This window comes from Phoca vitulina, unplaced genomic scaffold (genome assembly GCF_004348235.1).
Source record: "Phoca vitulina isolate PV1807 unplaced genomic scaffold, GSC_HSeal_1.0 scaffold46, whole genome shotgun sequence".
In the NCBI taxonomy this organism is placed as follows: domain Eukaryota; kingdom Metazoa; phylum Chordata; class Mammalia; order Carnivora; family Phocidae; genus Phoca; species Phoca vitulina.
In genome coordinates, this window is record NW_022589749.1 from 651,953 (window position 1) to 670,502 (window position 18,550).

Sequence of the window (18,550 nt, forward strand, 5' to 3'; positions counted from 1 at the left end):
AAGGGATCGAGCCCCACATCGGGCTCCCTGCTCCGCGGGAAGCCTGCTTCTCCCTCTCCCACTCCGCCTGCTTGTGTTCCCTCTCTCACTGTGTCTCTCTCTGTCAAATAAATAAATAAAATCTTTAAAAAAAAAAAAAAATTAGTTTTAATTAAGGGGCATACAGTAGGGCTCAGTTGGTTCAGCGCCTGACTCTTGATTTTGGCTCAGGTCATGATCTCAGAGACATGGGATCGAGCCAGGAGTGGGGCTCCACGCTCAGCGGAGAGTCTGCTTCTCTCTCTCTCCCCCTCTCTCTTTGCTCCTCCCCCACTCACACTCTTTCTCTAAAATAAGTAAATAAATGAAAAAATTTTTAATTAATAGGGGCTCCTGGGATGGCTCAGTCGTTGGGCACCGACTTTTGCTTTCGGCTCAGATCATGATCTCAGGGTTGTGAGATCGAGCCCCAAGTCCAGCTGTGCACTCAGCGGGGAATCTGCTTAAGAGTCTTCCCCTCTACCTCTCCTTCAGCCCCTCCCCACCCCCTGCTCACATGCTGGTGCGCTCTCTCTCAAATAAATAAAAATCTTTTAGAAATAATAAAAATTATAAAACAAAAAATAAATTTGTTTTAATTAAGAATGGCCATACATTAAGAAGCCTATATTTTGTCAGTGCTCTCAGTTGAATGGGAACTGGAAACTTATCTAAGAAAGCATTTACCTTTAATAGGATTACAGTGAAAGTCCCAGCTTCGGGCTCAGGATCACCAGGCTGTGGTCAGCGTGGGTCTATCAAAGGCAGCAACTCTCCGCAAGGAGAATCCAGTTTCAGACATGCCAAGTCGTCCGACCGTGTGGGCCCAATGTTAAGTATTGCAATTGGGAGCTGCTTCTCTCGGGCAGTGAGGATAAACCTGTAGCCGGAGTACACCTTACAAGAAGACGACACCGGTGAGAACTCTCGATGCAGGAAGACAGAAACCAAACAGGGAGCCTCTCCGGGGTTCTCCATCCCACAAAAGGGGCAGTCACCACCCTGACCAAGTCAGATACCTGCAAGGACGAGCCCACTACCAAGAGGGAGTCCGCTTCTTTTACACGCCTGCGCACAAAGTCAACCTTGTCAGGGTTCACTGTGTCCCCGAAGAAAACGACATCTGGTTTCAGGGGGCCTCCACATCGAGCGCAGGACGGGACCTGAAAGCTCTGCACCTGCCCCTCTGTGAGAAAGACGTCGCCATCCGGAGCCAGGCCATGGGCCTCGGCACTCCAGGTGCGGTTCAGGGCTTCAAAACGCTCCTGCAGCGCCGCCCGGGGAATCTGTTCACCACAGGCCAAGCAAAGGACCCTGAAACCAAAGAAGAGGCTACTGAATGGTTGGTCCCAAGGAGGCACGAAGCTGCCAAAGACGTCTCATCCCCGACCATTTTTAACTCCTCCGACAGTGCTTGCCATTCCTAACATGCAGTCTTTCCCCCATGTTAGAACACCTTCTCATGACCTCTTTACCACCATTTCTCACTTTCCTTCTGCTGCCAACCTGTAGAACAAGGAGTGTACATCTGTTTTCCTAACTCACGCTCCCTGCTTACCCTGTCAGCTCATTTTTATCCGTAGCACAACTGCAAATGACTTCCTTAGTGCCCAAACCCGTGCTTTTCCCTTCCTCCCCTCCTCCTCTGGGGGGATGGTCGCTGTCCATCACCATCCTCTGTTTAAAACGCTCTTCCCCCTGGTGTCCTTACCCAGTGTCTTCTGTTTCTCTTCTTACCTCTCTAATCATGAGCTCCATGAGAGCAAGAACTTTGAGTCCTTTGACCACTGTGCTATACCCACCACCTAGGACAGTGCCTACAGACAGTGGGCATTCACTAAATAGCTGCTAAAAGAAAGAACAAAAAGTGGTTTAGTTGGTTTCTTCTCTATTCCTCAATCTTCCAGACAGTTTTCTTTCTACCTTCTCCACCCTGGGGACTCCGTTTTCACTGCCACAATGCCTCTGTGCTAACAGTCCCCTCTCCCGTACAGGAATCCACTCCTGCTCGGTCTCCCAAACTCCAAGTCATCTTGACTGTCCTGTCCAGCTTATCTCTGTCTTCACCCCCCCCCTCCCCAACTTCTCCATCACCATCCTTTCTCCAGTTACTTGGGCAGGAACCCTTGGAAAAACTTATTACTCATTTTGCTCCTTTTTATCTAGTCAGCCATCAGATTATGTTGATTATTTTACTTAAAAGGCCCCCATGAGGGGCACCTGGCAGGCTTAGTTGGTGGAGCATGTGACTCTTGGTCTCAGGGTTCTGAGTTAGAGCCCCACGTTGGGAATAGAGATTACTTAAAAAAATAAAATCTTAAAAAAAAAAAGGATGGGGCGCCTGGGTGGCACAGTCGTTAAGCGTCTGCCTTCGGCTCAGGTCATGATTTCAGGGTCCTGGGATCAAGCCCTACATCGGGCTCCCTGCTCTGCGGGAAGCCTGCTTCTCCCTCTCCCACTCCCCCTGCTTGTATTCCCCCTCTCGCTGTGTCTCTATCAAATTAATAATAATAAAAATCTTTTTAAAAAAATTGTAAGAGACAGGGAGAGAAGGGGTAAAGTAGACATGATAAAATCTTTGTATCTGAGCGATGGTACATGGGAGTTCATTATACTACTTTCCTTTTAGGGACATTTGAAATTTTCATCATGAAAAGGAGGTTTTAATGGACCCGTGGCCATCATTAGCTCTCGAATTCTCCTGATACCACCTGGGTCTAGATCCTTCAGGCTGACCTCCCTGAGCCACTCTTTCTAATCCTGTGTGGCTTTCCTCAAATGCTATTTTTATCATACTACTTTCTTGCTCAGAAACCACTAATATTCCCCTCTGGTCTCTCACAACAGACCCAAATTGCACTGCGCTATTTTCAGACGCACCCATGATTTGGGTCTAGCCTTCCCAGACAATCTGATTTCATAGTAAGTCTCCACAGAGGCCAGGCCAGACTCCTCTGGGCTCTACAAGTCCTCTTCATTTGGAAAGCCCTCTCCCTTCTTTTGCCTAGTCAGACCAGAGCTAGGCTTAAGCCCCACCTTTCGCATAAAAGCTTGACCAATTACTCCAAGCTTTACTAAATCTGTTTCTCTGAACTTGCAAAACATGTCTATCAAGGACCACATAATTTAACAACTGTGTGGAGTTGTTTGTTAAACATGTTATTTTTTGGATCCCTCCCCCACCCCAAAGAGATCACAGAGTTCTCACATTTAAAGTAGACCATGTTTTATACTTTGGTTTTGACCCCTCCGCACCACCAAGTAGCACACTGCATGTTGTAGGCCCCCAGTAAATATTTTATAATTGGCAGGAGGATCTCTGGGGCTTCAAAATAAGAAAATGGTTTCCAATTAGCTTCAAGTTATTGCCAGGACCCCATGTCTTCATTCCATCAATATTTATTGGGTTCTGACTATATGCTGGGCTGTACTGTGTTCTTTGTCTAGGCACCAGAGATCCACCAGCTTCTAGCCTATGTTGTTGGCACTTTCCTCATAGTCCCCTCAAGACACTACAGGCCACTTGCATACAGTTCTCTTACAAGCAACTTCTTGCCTCTCTCTCAGGGTGTTCACTGGCCAAGGAAGCCTTCTCCAGAGTTATTTCACCTAGACTGACCCTCAACCAATGAGGGATGGGATATGATGGACAAAAATGCCCCAGCTTCCACGACTTGCAGTGAGACAATTCTGAAGCATGCTCTAGACAGAGGGCTCCTCAGAGGATTGAGCCTCAGCTCCCCAAAGCAGCAACCCATTCATTAATTTACCCTTTTCTTGGCTTTTCTTCCCTACCCTGTTTCATTTCCCCACTGAGTTCGTTCCTCAGTGAGTTTGCCGGGATTGACTCCAAAGTAAACAACTTGCTCCAAATCCTTTTCTCAAGGTCTAATGAAAATGACAGTGATCAAGATAGCCAAGGTCTCTGCTCTTATGGAGCACACACTTCTGCATTCAAACTATTTAGACCTTCCTGCACCTGTGCATGCATCCATGGAGTTCTGTCAGGCGCTGACTCCCTGCTTTCGTGTGCAAGGCATCCACATTTTGGGTCACCAACCAGTACAGCTTTCCGAGTCTCTCCCAGTTGCTCAGAGCCCAATGTGCAGGGTTAGGCTGGAGGGAAGAGAACCGAGGCCAGCCTACAAAGTTTCTCGCCCAGTACCGCTGGCGGATTGGAGCACTCCGTAGAAAATCCCCATGCTGAATGGGTTTCTGGTCAGTGCGGGCGTAGAGTCCCACCTTTTCTGACCTGTAGTCTGGGATCCCCGACTCAGTGGAGATTCCTGCCCCAGTCATCACTAGGAGTCTCTTGGAAAGAGTGATGAAGCGCTGTAACTCTTTGACCTTCTCAGGGTCCAGAGGAGGACTTGGTGGCACAAATAACCGAGTGGATCCACGTGAGCACTGCCGGCTGATGTTCACCATCCAGTGGCCTTTTGCTGCCCTGAAAGTCAACCCAAAACTCATCCTCATTCTAGAGAGAAAGAAACCTGATGTGAGAAACTGGATTTTAAAAACTAAAGCAACCAGGGGCACCTGGGTGGTTCAGTCAGTTAAGCATCTGCCTTTGGCTCAGGTCACGATCCCAGCGTCCTGGGATCGAGCCCACTTTGGACTCACTGCTTATCAGGGGAGTCGGCTTCTCCCTCTTCCTCTGCCCCTGCTCTGTACTCTCTCTCTCTCAAATAAATAAATAAAATCTTTTCAAAAAATGTCTTGTGCGCCTGGGTGGCTCAGTCGTTAAGCATATGCCTTCGGCTCAGGTCATGGTCCCAGGGTCCTGGGATCGAGCTCTACATCGGGCTCCCTGCTCCGCGGGAAGCCTGCTTCTCCCTCTCCCACTCCCCCTGCTTGTGTTCCCTCTCTCGCTGTGTCTCTCTCTGTCAAATAAATAAATAAAATATTTTTAAAAAATAAAAATAAAAAAATAAAAAATTTCTTATAAAATTCAAAATATTAATGGTCTACTCCCAATTATCTTTTAAATCCCTTAATAGCTCATTGTTATTCTATGACTACATCTATTGACGTCTCCACTGGAGGACTGCCTTTATAATTTTAGTTACTACCATCCCTTGGGAGACCGTGTGTTCCATAAACCTACTTCCCATTTTATAAATCAGAAGTATTTCTTCATAAACTGAAGAGCACATTTGAATTCTGGTATGCCAGGTGTTGATGAAGTCGTTGCTCAGACATTTCAGACTTATGATTTTTATGGCTTTTTATTTATTAATGTAACTAAGCACGTGCACATCTTTTATTCTATCTTTCCCATATTCTTTTAGTTTACCCTCAATCGCAAACACTGCTACTTGGACACAGCAGAAGAGTGAGGCCTGACACGACATTCTACCCCAGCTTTCTAGCTGTAAAAACAAGGCTTTGCCATATTACTTAACATAATGCAGAAATTCTCTAGTGATACGCACCCCTTATGTAAACATTATCTTATGCTTGGCTTTCCAGATCTAGGTTAGGACCCCGATGTCTCTAGACCTTTCACAGCAACACCTGAACCGCTAAACAAATATAGACTGGACTCCTGAGACCAAAGGGCTCGGGACACCCCGCTGAAAACACGCTCTATTGGAACAGCAGGTCTCTGCCAGGTACCACCAAACGGTAAAGAGTTAATACGCTATCTCTTACAGCAAATCCACAACTTCTAGAAACCCGCAGCCCACACAGAGCACACTCACCTTTCACAGCTTAAACGACACTTTACGACTGACGGTGCAACTGACTGGCTGCTTTTGCATTTTGGGAAATGTAGTTCACGAGGCTGAAATGATGCATGAAAAACTACAAGTCCCACAATCCTCTGGGCTTCACAGTTGAGGGGCCCAGATTGTCTGGTAGCGCCACCCGTCTGCCTTTCATGGTCAGAAGTTTTGAACCTTGGTTGGAGATGGGCAGCTGTCTTCTAAACTCACGTGCCCTGTCCATTTGAGAGAAGTGGTTCGAGTTTCCACACCAGTGTGCTCAGTGCAAATAGTACATCCAAACAGCACTAAGTTAGGAATTCATTGTTAAGAGAGAAGCTTTAATAATGGATCTAGAATAGGCTCATACTCAACTTCACTGATTATGATCCTTTGCACTCACCATGAGGAAATCAAGTTCCCACCTTGCAGTGGGTTGTGAACAAACATCTGAAATATTGATGTTTTTGGAGTTTATGTGAACAACTAACGCCACATATAATATACAGGGAATAATGTGTTTACCCACTTGGTTTCTCCAATTTTATTTCTCATTTTGTGTTTTTATTAAATTAACCAACACAATGCCTTCCCAGACATTCTGACTTAATTGGTCTGGGAAGATGCCTGGGCATCAAGTCGGTTTACAAACTTCCCAGTTGTTTCTAATATGTAGTCAAAGAGAAACTTTGCTCTCTAGCCTCATCTAAATAAGATATCAATCAATTTGTGTTTAGAACATAACCAAAGGCCAGCTAACCCAGACCTTGAAGAACACCTAAGGAACCACTTCCCCCATTTTAAGATAAACTGAAGCCCAGAAGTACTGTATTATAGAAGCTGGAGTCAAAGTTTGACTCCTGGTCCTCTCATTGAATGTGTGGAGGTAAATATTGGTAAAGTCACCCAGTTTAGTAGTTGTGGGTAGGACACCCAGCAACAGCTCAGATAGGGCACCGTGCTGGGATAATCACCTAACATGATAGCTTTTTGTGCCTTAGTTAACCTGACCACACTGGCTGAAAGAAAGGACCAAAATGTAGACTGGAAATTTTTACTAAGTCAAAAGAATTGTAATCAGGAACATTTTCTGCACTTATGGGTATTTGACCAAAACCTATTGAAACGACAAAACACTGACATTCCCCCAGCCAAATTTTATTATGAAAAATATCCAACCCGTATTGTTTTTTCAGTTTGCCAAGTGGAATGAGCATCATTAATTGAGAGACTGCCTAATACAGGGCTATTGTGCTTTTAGGCCCCAAAGAATCTCATGTTCCAGGGAGAAGTTAGCTGACTTTTCAATTTTTCTTAGTGCTGGAAAGTCATCCATGGAGGATGAAGTCATCCAAGGCAGCTGGTGAAACACACAATTTCACCACACCAGGAATTAATGACTAAGTCTTTGATTGGACCAAAGTAAAAGAATCTAAAATAAATCAAGTTGCTAATCTTTTTTTCCGCTAATTTTTCTTACCCTGTGGGAAAAAAATTAGCTACACATCAGCATCAAACAGGACTTTTAAAGATGTCATTTTTGCATCTAGATGATGACTATGTTCACCAAATAACACTTTGAACATTTTTGAATTTTTTGAAATTTTGAAAAAAATTTTTTAAAGATTTTATTTTTAGGGGTGCCTGGGTGGCTCAGTCGGTTAAGTGGCCAACTCTTGATCTCAGCTCAGGTCTTGATCTCAGGGTTGTGGGTTCAAGCCCTGTGTTGGGCTCCATGCTGGGCGTGGAGCCTACTTTAAAAAAGGGGTGGGGGACGCCTGGGTGGCTCAGTACTTAAGCGTCTGCCTTCAGCTCAGGTCATGATCCCAGAGTCCTGGGATCGAGTCCTGGGATTGAGTTCTGCATCGGGCACTCGGCTCAGCGGGAAGCCTGCTTCTCCTTCTCCCACTCCCCCTGCTTGTGTTCCCTCTCTCGCTGTCTCTCTCTGTATCAAATAAATAAATAAATAAAATCTTTTAAAAAAGGGGCACCTGGGTGGCTCAGTCGTTAAGCGTCTGCCTTCGGCTCAGGTCATGATCCTAGGGTCCTGGGATAGAGCCCCGCATCAGGCTCCCTGCTGGGGGCGGGGGCTGCTTCTCCCTCTCCCACTCCCCCTGCTTGTGTTCCCTCTCTCGCTGTGTCTCTCTCTGTCAAATAAATAAATAAAATCTTTAAAAAAAAACAAAACTTGCTTTAAAAAAAAAATCTTAAAAAAAAAAAAGTCTCATGCTATAGCAACTGAGCCAACCAGGCACCTCTCATGTTTGAAATTTTTTATAATAAAATGTTGGGGAGTGCCTGGGTGGCTCAGTCAGTGAAACATCTGCCTTCGGCTTGGGTCATGATCTCAGGGTCCTGGGCATGGGAAGAGCATGTAACTCTTGATCTTGAGGTCAGGAATTCGAGCCCCACATTGGGTGTAGAGATTACTTAAATAAATAAACTTAAAAAAAAAAAAAAAAAAAGCCAGGGTCACCTGAGTCAGTTGGTTAAGTCTCTGCCTTCGGCTCAGGTCATGATTCTGGGGTCCTGGGATCGAGCCCCATGTCGAGCTCCCTGCTTAGCTGGGCGCCTGCTTCTCCCTCTCTCTTGCCCCCCCAACTCCCCTCTTGTGCTCTCTCGCAGGTGCTCTTTCTCTCAAATAAATAAATAAAATCTTAAAAAAAAAAAAGAAGCCAGACACATAAAATATTATATGATTCTGCTTATATGAGGTACTTAGAGGAGTCAAATTCGTAGAAACAGAAAGTAGAATAGAAGTTGCCAGGGGCTGGGAGAGGGAGGAATGGGGAAGGGGAGTTAGTGTTTAACGGGTACAGAGTTTCAGTTTGGGATGATGAAAAAGTTTTGGAGAAGTAGAAGTGATGATGGTTGCAAAGAATAAATGTACTTAATGCTACTGAACTGTATAGTGTAAATTTTATGTTATATATAGTTTATTCCAATTAAAAAAAAACTATTTTGGAGATGATAGTTACGCTGTGAATCAGTAGCCAAGTGACACAGCCCATTTTTCATCGGCCCCAATTCACTCTATGAATGAAGTATTAGCATGTTCCCTCCCATAATGCTTTGCTTCATTCTCCATCCAAATTTAGTTAAGGAAATCAAGAAACAAATCTTCAGAAATAGCTTATGCATCTTCGAGAGATCGTCATACATTAGTATAATTTTCAACCAAATAATAATTGATGGTTTTTCCATGAGACTCAAACTCGCCTTTCTGTAATAGGAACCTTGCCTATTGGGGATGATGAGTAGGGGGTGTTACTTTTCAGCTTTGCGCAGTGGCAGTATCGTAGCCAATGAGGTTTATCCGAGGCGCGATTATTGCTAATTGAAAACTTTTCCCAATACCCCGCCGTGACGACTTGAAATATAGTCGGCATTGGCAATTTTTGACAGTCTCTACGGAGACTGATGTATCTTGGTTCGAAAAGGAGATTCTTGTTCTAGTTTTGTTTATATAGTTTAGTAATAAGCACTAACCGGATTCTGGAATCACCACCGAGAGACTGCTTTGTGAGAACTGTGCTTTTCTTTATTTGCTAAGATGTCGGGCTTGGGTAACAGATTTTTTTCCATGGTACGTTTTTCTCTATTGCTTTTTATCCCGGTGACGTTAAACGTTGTACAAATATACCTGCTGTCGGTGACCTTTGCCCACTTGGTCCTTTGCACCTCCGCCCGCAGCTACTCGTCTTCCTTCGGATGGTTCACTCTCGCTTTCTCTGCTTTCCCGCCGCTTAGGTTTTTTAGTCAAAATTCAAGTGTACGCTGGTCATCTCTGTGATGTCATCAAGATTTGCATAAGATCACCCAGCATGCCCAGCGAATGTACTCTCGTTTCCAAAATCTGAATGTTCGACTCGAGATGATCCAACAACAAGAAGCCTCCCGTGCAGACGGACCTTAAATATAACGGCTGGAAGCAGAACGCGTCATATCCACGAACTCGCTGGCAGTCGCTCACCCTCACTGTAAAGGTAGTTGTCATCCGTGGGGGAGCAGGGTGCGTGCTCACGTTCCCCAGCTTTGCGCAGTGGCAGTATCGTAGCCAATGAGGTTTATCCGAGGCGCGATTATTGCTAATTGAAAACTTTTCCCAATACCCCGCCATGACGACTTGAAATATAGTCGGCATTGGCAATTTTTGACAGTCTCTACGGAGACTGAATCTTGTTGTGTTAAAATGAAAGTGTATTATGTGTAGAGTAGCGTTTGTTAGTGGTTTTTTGCGTGCTTTTTATGGAGTTATTTTAGTTTTCTTTGGATATAGGTTGGATTTAATTTAAGTGCGAAACCCTTAAGGGGGTTCTCTTAAGACCTGAAAAGGGTCTAGTCTTCCGTTACAAAAATGGGAGAAAATGTGCAGGTTTTCTATCCAAATGGTTTTTAAAGCAACCGGGAGACAAATGGATACACAGTACACTTAGTTATTAAGGTCCCATTGTGGAGTACCAGGCAGAGCTGTGCTTGAAACCAAGTCCCCTTATCTCTAGCACCGGCTACTTCTAGTCTCGTCCTATGTTAGGCAGGCCATGAGTGTCCCCGGACAGAAGCCTTCGGAAGTCCTACCCTTGCGCATGGCAGATCCAGCTGGACATGCATGGGCCACCACCCATCAAACACTTGTTTGGTCTGTAAACAAAAGGATGTGGTTATTCAGGGCGAAGGTGGTGAACAGGCATCTATTGCTTCAAGGCGGCCCCGGGGAAAACCGCCCTGGCGGTAAATTAGATCCGGTCCCTGCTTCAGGGAGCTCACAGTATTGAGCCAGAGCACAAACAAGTAAACGAACAGATAAGCTCGAAAATTACAGATTATTTCAGTGCAATGAAGAAAATAAGCAGAGAGATGTGATGGAGCCATCCAGAAGACCAGCGAAGTTCCGACAGCAGCTATTGAGCACTTACTGTGTACCAGACTACACAAAAAGTGCGTAATATGCTTCATTTCATTTAGTTCTCACAGAAACCATTCTCCCATTCCTTTTTTTTTTTTTTTTTACAAACAGCTCTATTTAGTTATAATTGACATTCAGTAAGCCACACATATTCAAAGCACACAATTTTATAAGTTTTGAGACATGTACACCCATGACACCATTACTGCAATCCAGATAGTGAACACATTCATCACTCCCCCCAAATTTCTGGTGTTCCTTTGTAATCCATCCCCACCTCCTATCTTTTCCCACTCCCTTGTGTCAGTATAATTTGCGTTTTCCAGAGTTCTACATAAATGGAATGATAGGGTATGTGATTTTTTGAGATTGACTTTTTTACCAAATATAATGTCCTTGAGGTCCACCCAGGTTGTTGCATGTATCAATAGTTCATTCCTTTCTCTCGCTGAGTGGTATTCTTTTATGGAAGTACCAGAGTTTGTTCAACCATTCACCCATTGAAGGACATGTGGGGTGCTGTCACCAGTAAAGCTCCTAAGAAAATTCCTGTTATCCTTAGTTTTGGTGAGCAAGGGCCCCTGGCCTATCCAAGTTTTGGTGAGCAAGGCCCCTGGCTGGCTCAGTAGAGCATGTGACTCTGGATCTCGGGGTTGTGAGTTCAAGCCCCAAGTTGGGCATAGAACTTCCTAAAGAAGAAGAAGGAAAAAAACAACTCCAAGGTCTGTGTGAGCATAAATTTTTAATTCTCTGGGCCATCTGGGAAATTGCATGTTTAGTTTTGTAACAAATTGCCAGATTTTTTTCCAGGGTGGCTGCATCACTTTACTTTCCATGTGCAGTCTTTTAAAATCTAGACAAGCCTCCCAGCCTTTTCTCTTTCCTTCATGACATTGATTTTTTTTGAAGAGCCCAAGACAGGCATCTTGTAGAAGTCCCACATTCTGACTTCATCTGATTGTGTCCCAAGGAGGTGTTTTGTTTTGTTTTGTTTTTAAGATTTTATTTATTTATTTGGCAGAGAGAGACACAGCGAGAGAGGGAACACAAGCAGGGAGAGAGGAAGAGGGGAAAACAGCCTTCCCGCGGAGCAGGGAGCCTGATGCGGGGCTCGATCCCAGGGCCCCGGGATCATGACCTAAGCCGAAGGCAGACGCCCAACGACTAAGCCACCCAGGCACCCCCCAAGGAGGTGTTGACAAACATATTCCTTTGTCACCCTATATTTCCTGTAACCAGGACTTCCCAGCTTGATCAGATTCAAGAGAAGTTCAAGGGCGGCTCTGTGAACTTTGTACTGCATCTTCCACTGTCAGTGATGCTGAATTTAAGCACCTGGTTAAGGCAGTAACTGCTCTGTCTCTAGTGTAAAAATAATAAGTAATCTGTGGAATGAACACTTGCTATAGGAACCATTTGAGACTAAAAGCCCTTTGCTTTCCATGACCACCCTCTTAAACTACCTCCTGATCAGTCATCCAATCTGGCTAAGTAAGATAAATTAATGTCACTCCTTCTTTGGAACCCCGAATCGGTTTCCTGGGACTGGGGGATGCCCTGCACTCAGGACCTGTGGTCCCAGGAGGTCAAGAGTCCCCTGAGAAGCCAATGTATCAGCACTGAGCAAACATGATGGAAAGAAGAGGTCAGTGAACATTGCTCAAAGGGGCATTCTGGGAAAAAAAGGGGGGGTGGGGTGCCTGGATGGCTCAGTTGGATAAGTGTCTGCCCTCGGCTCAGGTCATGATCCCAGTGGCATCAGGCTCCCTGCTCAGCGGGAAGCCTGCTTCTCCTTCTTCCTCTGCCTGCAGCTCCCCCTGCTTGGGCTCGCTCACTCTCTCCCTCTCTGTCAGATAAATAAGATCTTAAAAAAAAAGTACATACCTTAAATAAAAAAATACTTTGAAAAAAAAGAAAAAGGGGGGTATCCTGGAGACCCCACGTTGATGAAGAACTTCAAGAGGAGCTAGGCATGCTACCCAGAGGCTGAAATGTCAATATAAATATACTTGATGGTGTGGTCTGGAAATGCACCCCCAACCATTTCTTTCCTTCTTAGCTGGTTGCCAAGATGGCTAATCAGGGTATTGAACCAGGTCTGGAGGAAATAGAAGATGGTGCTCCCATGGCAAATTTTGTATTGATCAGAATGTCAGCTGACGCTCTGGCAAACACTGACCTATGTGATGTTGGGTGTGTGTGTGTGTGTGTGTGTGTGTGTGTGTGTGTGTGTGATTTTCTTAGAATTTCTAATAGCAAGTAAGTGAAATAATGACTAATTTGTGGGCAAACACAAGACAAAAGCATGGGAAAACCACTGAAAAGTTGAACAAATAACTTAAGGAAAACAAAATAATGTTTTTATTTTATTTTATTTATTTTTTAAGATTTTATTTATTTATTTGACAGAGAGACAGATAGAGCAGGAACACAAGCAGGGGCAGTGGGAGAGGGAGAAGCAGGCTTCCTGCCAAGCAGGGAGCCCGATGCGGGGTTTGGTCCCAGGACCCTGGGACCATGACCCGAGCCAAAGGCAGACGCCTAACGACTGAGCCACCCAGGTGCCCCTGTCAACATTATTACTAACATACACTGGATTATACTATACTTACAGTTCTATTTCCTTTTTCATTCTGCTAAATACTGTGTCAGTACATAGCTCCCCTCTTCCTGCATGGATATATCTCACTTCAGGTAACCAATCCCCTGTGGATGGACATTTCAGATATTTTCAATTTTTCCTGATTATAAGCAACACTCCGATGAACATCCTTGGATGTGAATCTTTGCCTATTCGTGGGGTATTTCTAGGGAAAATTTCTGTAGATCTGATTGCCTGCACAAAGGCCATGCTTATTTTGCATTTGAGAGGTGCCCCCAAGTCAGGTCCCCCAAGGCTCTGCCGGTATATTTGCCCACAAAGCTATGTAGGGAGAGGACCTGGAGAATGTTTGATGTCTATGTTTGGACATGCCCTGCAGCTTTCTCAGGACTCTACCTGGTTAGGGAAGGGAAGAGGGAGGGGTGTGAATTCACATCCAGTTCCCACACTCGTTTGTTCTCCAGCTCCTTTCCAGACAGAGAGCAAGAAGAGGCTGGGTTGGGTGAAGTAATCCTGACCCTCTCCCCCTCCACCATGTAGGGAAATATCTTTGGAAACATCGACTCCCCATGGAGCCAACAGTCACTCCACCCTCCCATCCTGTTGCCGCAGCCAACCTGGACTCTTAGCTCCAGGGGACAGAGAGCCTGAGGACTATCTCAGCAAGGAAATGACCCACCAACCCCCAAATTATCTTCTTAGTGTTCAAGTCACTTCAGGATGTCTGCAAGGATCCGCTGGGAGCTTTTAAAATTTCTGGTGCCCAGGCTGCATTCTAAGCCAATTAAATCAGAATTTCTGAGGGTTAGTTCTGGGCGTATATATATACATATACATACATATATATATGTGTGTATATATATATACATACATATATATATATACATACATATATATATATATATACATACATATATATATATATACACACACACACACACACATATATATATATATATATATATATATTAAAGTTTCCCAAACGATTCTGATGTGCCACCAAGGATGAGACTCACTGCCATAGAGTTCTTGTGAGTATTAAATGATATAGGAAAAGTGCTTCTGATGGTGCCTGACACAGAGTTAAATGTTTTGGTGGGGGTTATGGGACCAATTATCCAAGCCTGGGCAGTGGTCAGGGAAGGCTTCCTGGAGGAGGGGGTAGCTGAGCTGTGAAGTAAAAGAGAGTGGTTAACCAGGACAGAGAGGAGAGGATGAATTTTTGCAGTAGTAACAGCACCTACAGGGGTCTGGAGCCAGAGGAATTGAAAGTCATCCCCTGTGACTGGAGCTGAGAAGGGAGAAAGTAGCCACACTGGGTCTTCTAATGGGGTTAGAGGTCGTGGAAAACCACTGGGTTTTGTTCTGGTGTCCTGAAGGATTTCAGCAGGACGGTGGGAGACCTAGACCATGCCTTCCCTCCCAACTCAGAGGCAGCAAGGCCTTCCTAAGGCCCTGTGTCCAAGCCAGCTGGGGAGCTCCAACTTGCCAAGAAGTGGCAACACGACCCCCATGCTCCCATTCATGAGCCAGGCCGTGGACTCTCAAGTCAGACAGTCCTGGCTTTGAATCCTGACTTCACACTTTGTACCCGTGTGGCCTCCAGCTGGTACCTTTATTCATGAGCCTCAGTTTCCTGGCCTATAAAATAGGCATGAACCTCCCCCTTGGATATTCACAAGGATTAAATGAGATAATGCAAAAGACTTAACATGGTGCATCCCACACTTCAAACAATAAATGTTCCGAATAATAATTATTATTCTAATAATGATTATATAATGATGATAACTATTCATATAATAGTTATAATAGATAATAATATATATAGATAATAGTCACGATCTTGATTCTGCAACCGTTTGGTAACTGGATAGATCCCTAAATCTTTTTCTCTCCCAGCCCTAAAGTCCCACTCTGGTCCTCCCATGATAATTAAAGCTTCAAATTCTCAGCCCTTTTCCTGCATTTTTCTTGATGTTAAATCCACATAACAACCTTAGGAGGCATATGTTTTAGTATCCAGATTTTACTTATGGTAACAGAGGCTCAGAGGATCCACAGAGGTGACTCGTGAAGTGAGATCTCAATGATAAGCAGGAACAGCAGTGCCAAGATCTGGGAAGAACCCACCCAGGCGCCCCTGCAGTGTCATTTTTACAATGTAATTGTATTTTATTTTAAAAATATCAATTCATTATGGGAATAGGTAAAATGGCATATGTGGTTTAAAATTCAAAAGATTCGGGGCGCCTGGGTGGCTCAGTCGTTAAGCGTCTGCCTTCGGCTCAGGTCATGATCCCAGGGTCCTGGGATTGAGCCCTGCATCAGGCTCCCTGCTCGGCGGGAAGCCTGCTTCTCCCTCTCCCACTCCCCCTGCTTGTGTTCCCTCTCTCGCTGTCTCTCTCTCTGTCAAATAAATAAATAAAATCTTTAAAAAATAAATAAATAAAGTTCAAAAGATTCAAAGGGGTATTTAGTAAAATCGCCTTCCCACTCCTGACCCCCAGGCACTTTGCTCCCACCCCCACCCCCACCCCCTGCCAGTTAACAGGAGTGTTTATGTATTCTTCCAGATCTCTCCAGCATATAGGAGCATCTCATAAACAAATATATTGTTTTCCACTTTTCCCCACAAATGGGAACAGTATCACATGTTACACATACTGTTCAGTTTTGTTTTTTTTTAGATCTTGGAGACTGTTTCATATTAGTACATAATGATCTTCCTGGATCTCTTCTGTGGCTACACAGTTTTCCATTGTAAGATATTTTGTAGTTTATTTAACCATTACTCTGTCCATGGACATTTGGGTTGTTTCCAGTCTTTTGCTCTTAAAAACAGCACTGCAGGGGCGTCTGCCTGGCTCAGTCCATAGAGCATGTGACTCTTGACCTCGGGGTCATGTGTTTGAGCCCCAAGTGGGGTGTAGAGATTATTTAACAATAAAATCTTAAAACAAAACAAAACAGAACAAAACAAAACAGCACTGCAGCTAAGGCCCGGGTACTTGAGACTTTGTTGTCAGTCCTGGGAAACCCTGTGAATGGTCTGTGATGAAAGGGAGAGGCTGGGCCTGGGGTTCTCAGCCTGATCACGCAACTAACCCCACAGCCCAGGCAACATATCTCTTTATGCCTCAGTGTCCCAGCCTTTCCTTCTTTCAAATAATATTTACCAAACACTGTCATTCTAGACACTGGTGGAGAAGATAAGCCCAGCCCCTCTTCTCATAGTGCTGACATTTTAGTGCGGGAGGGAGGGAAAGACATAATCAACAGGTAAACAAATGAATACAGAACATAATGTTAAAAGGTGAAAGTAAATAAAATACACTGGCATAAAGGGTTATAGGGTCTGATGAGGGGGTTGGGGGGGTTGTGGATAATATGCCCAGGATCCGCAGAGGTGACTCGTGAAATGAGATCTCAATGATAAGCAGGAACAGCAGTGCCAAGATCTGGGAAGAACATTCCAGGAAGAGGCTCGCAACTTCGAGGGCTCCAAAGTCAGAACGAGTCTGCTGCGTTCGAGGGACATGAATGGAGGCCAGTGTGGCTGGAGTGAAAAGAACAGGGGAGACTGGAAGACAACGAGATCCGGGCTGTGGCCTTGGAGATCCTCTTGAGGATTCTGGATTTATTCTCAGTGCAACAGGAAACCACTGAACTGGTGAAGTTGGTGAAGGATAATGGGACAACGTACATTTTTTGAACATTACTTTGTGACCCAGCCATTCCACTCCTAGGTATTTACCTAAGAGAGATGAAAACATATGTCCGCACAAAGACTTCTCTCTGAATATTCATAGCAGCTTTATTCACAGTCGCCCAAACTGGGGGAACAACCCAAATATCCATCAACAGAACAGTAGAGAACCAAAGTGTGCTACATCCATACACAGGAGTTCTACTCAGCAATAAAAAGGATCAAACTCTTGATGCACATGACGTGGATGAATCTCATGAATATGCTGGGGCCAAGAAGCCAGATGTCCCCACACCCTGCAAAAAAAGAGAGAGAGAATACGTATTGTATGATTCCATTGATATAAATGCATTATAAAGAAAATGCAGGGGCACCTGGGTGGCTCAGTTGGTTAAGTGTCTGCCTTGGGCTCAGGTCATGACCCCGGGGGCTCCCTGCTCAGCCGGGAATCTGCTTCTCCCTCTTCCTCTGCCCCTTCCTACCCCCCGACTTGTCATCTCTCTCGCTCACTCTCTCTCTCTCAAATAAATAAAATCTTAAAAAAAAAAAAAAGAAAGAAAGAAAATGCAAAGTAATCTATAGTCACAGAAAGCAAATCAGTGGTTACCTGGGGCCAGCAGTCAGGGGACAGGGGATCAAAAACAAGAACAGTGGAATGTTCTGTATCTTGATTGAGGTGGGGGTTACATGGGTATATCCATCTGTCAAAGCCCATTGAACTTTTTTTTTTTAAAGATTTTATTTATTTGTTTGAGAGAGAGAGAGAGCCCACATGAGCAGGGGAGGGACAGAGGGAGAGAGAATCTCGAGCAGACTTCCTGCTGAGCAGGGAGCCTGACACGGGACTCGATTCCAGGACCTGACAACATGAACTGAGCCGAAGGCAGAAGTTTAACCAACTGAGCCACCCAGGTGCCCCTAGTACACTTGAAATAGGTATGTCTTATTAGGTATAAAGGAGGACAGAGAGGACTGGGGATGACTTCCCAGCGTGCCCCTGTCAACATGTGGGCCCATAGCTGATATCAGGACACTGAGGGTGGAGCAGCTTTGGAGGAAAATCCTTCACCCACAGAAGGACCGGACAGTCTCTTGAGATCCTTTCTGCCCCTACAATTCTTGGTATAAAATGGTAAAATCCCTCCCTTCCCAGGCAGGTGTGGAGTGTCAGTCACCGAGAAGAATCCTCACCATTGCCACCTTATGGAGGAGACTGGTAACAGTAAGTTCGGGATTCCAGCTGAGGTCTCACATTCTGCTCTATTGTCTGGTTTTTCCTGAGTGCTTCTCTGCCCCGGCTCAACTCCTTCAACTACATAGTGCCCTTGAGCAGGGGCTGTGCATCAGGAAGTGTCACAGTTTTGTTTTTTTCTTTTAAAGATTTTATTTATTTATTTGACAGAAACACAGCGAGAGAGGGAACACAAGCAGTGGGAGTGGGAGAGGGAGAAGCAGGCTTCCCGCTGAGCAGGGAGCCCGATGCGGGGCTCGATCCCAGGACCCTGGGACCATGACCCGAGTTGAAGGCAGATGCTTAACCAACTGAGCCACCCAGGCTCCCCTCCATCGCGAGTTTTGCTGTCACTGAGAACCCACTGGGCTATAAC

At 45.0% G+C, this 18,550-nt stretch overlaps 1 protein-coding gene and 2 non-coding genes across 4 annotated transcripts; 2 read left to right on the forward strand and 1 right to left on the reverse strand.

The window, feature by feature from the left end:
• Positions 1-61: 61 nt before the first annotated feature.
• Positions 62-5,762, reverse strand: SIRT4 (sirtuin 4). Of its 2 annotated transcripts, XR_004302614.1 has the most exons (5): positions 5,724-5,762; positions 3,998-4,495; positions 1,038-1,332; positions 706-915; positions 62-100 (listed from the first exon to the last, which is right to left on the reverse strand). XR_004302614.1 is itself a non-coding variant. In XM_032431608.1 (4 exons), exons 2-4 carry the CDS (start codon positions 4,492-4,494, stop codon positions 763-765), a joined length of 945 nt encoding a protein of 314 aa, XP_032287499.1. In that variant the 5' UTR covers position 4,495; positions 5,724-5,762; the 3' UTR covers positions 650-762. The 2 variants fall into 2 exon arrangements, 1 of the variants encoding a protein (XP_032287499.1); XM_032431608.1 differs by lacking the exon at positions 62-100 and having other exon boundaries at positions 650-915.
• Positions 5,763-9,002: 3,240 nt separating this feature from the next.
• Positions 9,003-9,143, forward strand: LOC116649098. Its single transcript, XR_004302620.1, has one exon. It is a non-coding gene; the product is annotated as a U4 spliceosomal RNA (small nuclear RNA).
• A 614-nt stretch (positions 9,144-9,757) lies between these two features.
• LOC116649097 lies at positions 9,758-9,898 on the forward strand. The gene has a single exon (XR_004302619.1). It is a non-coding gene; the product is annotated as a U4 spliceosomal RNA (small nuclear RNA).
• Positions 9,899-18,550: the final 8,652 nt, after the last annotated feature.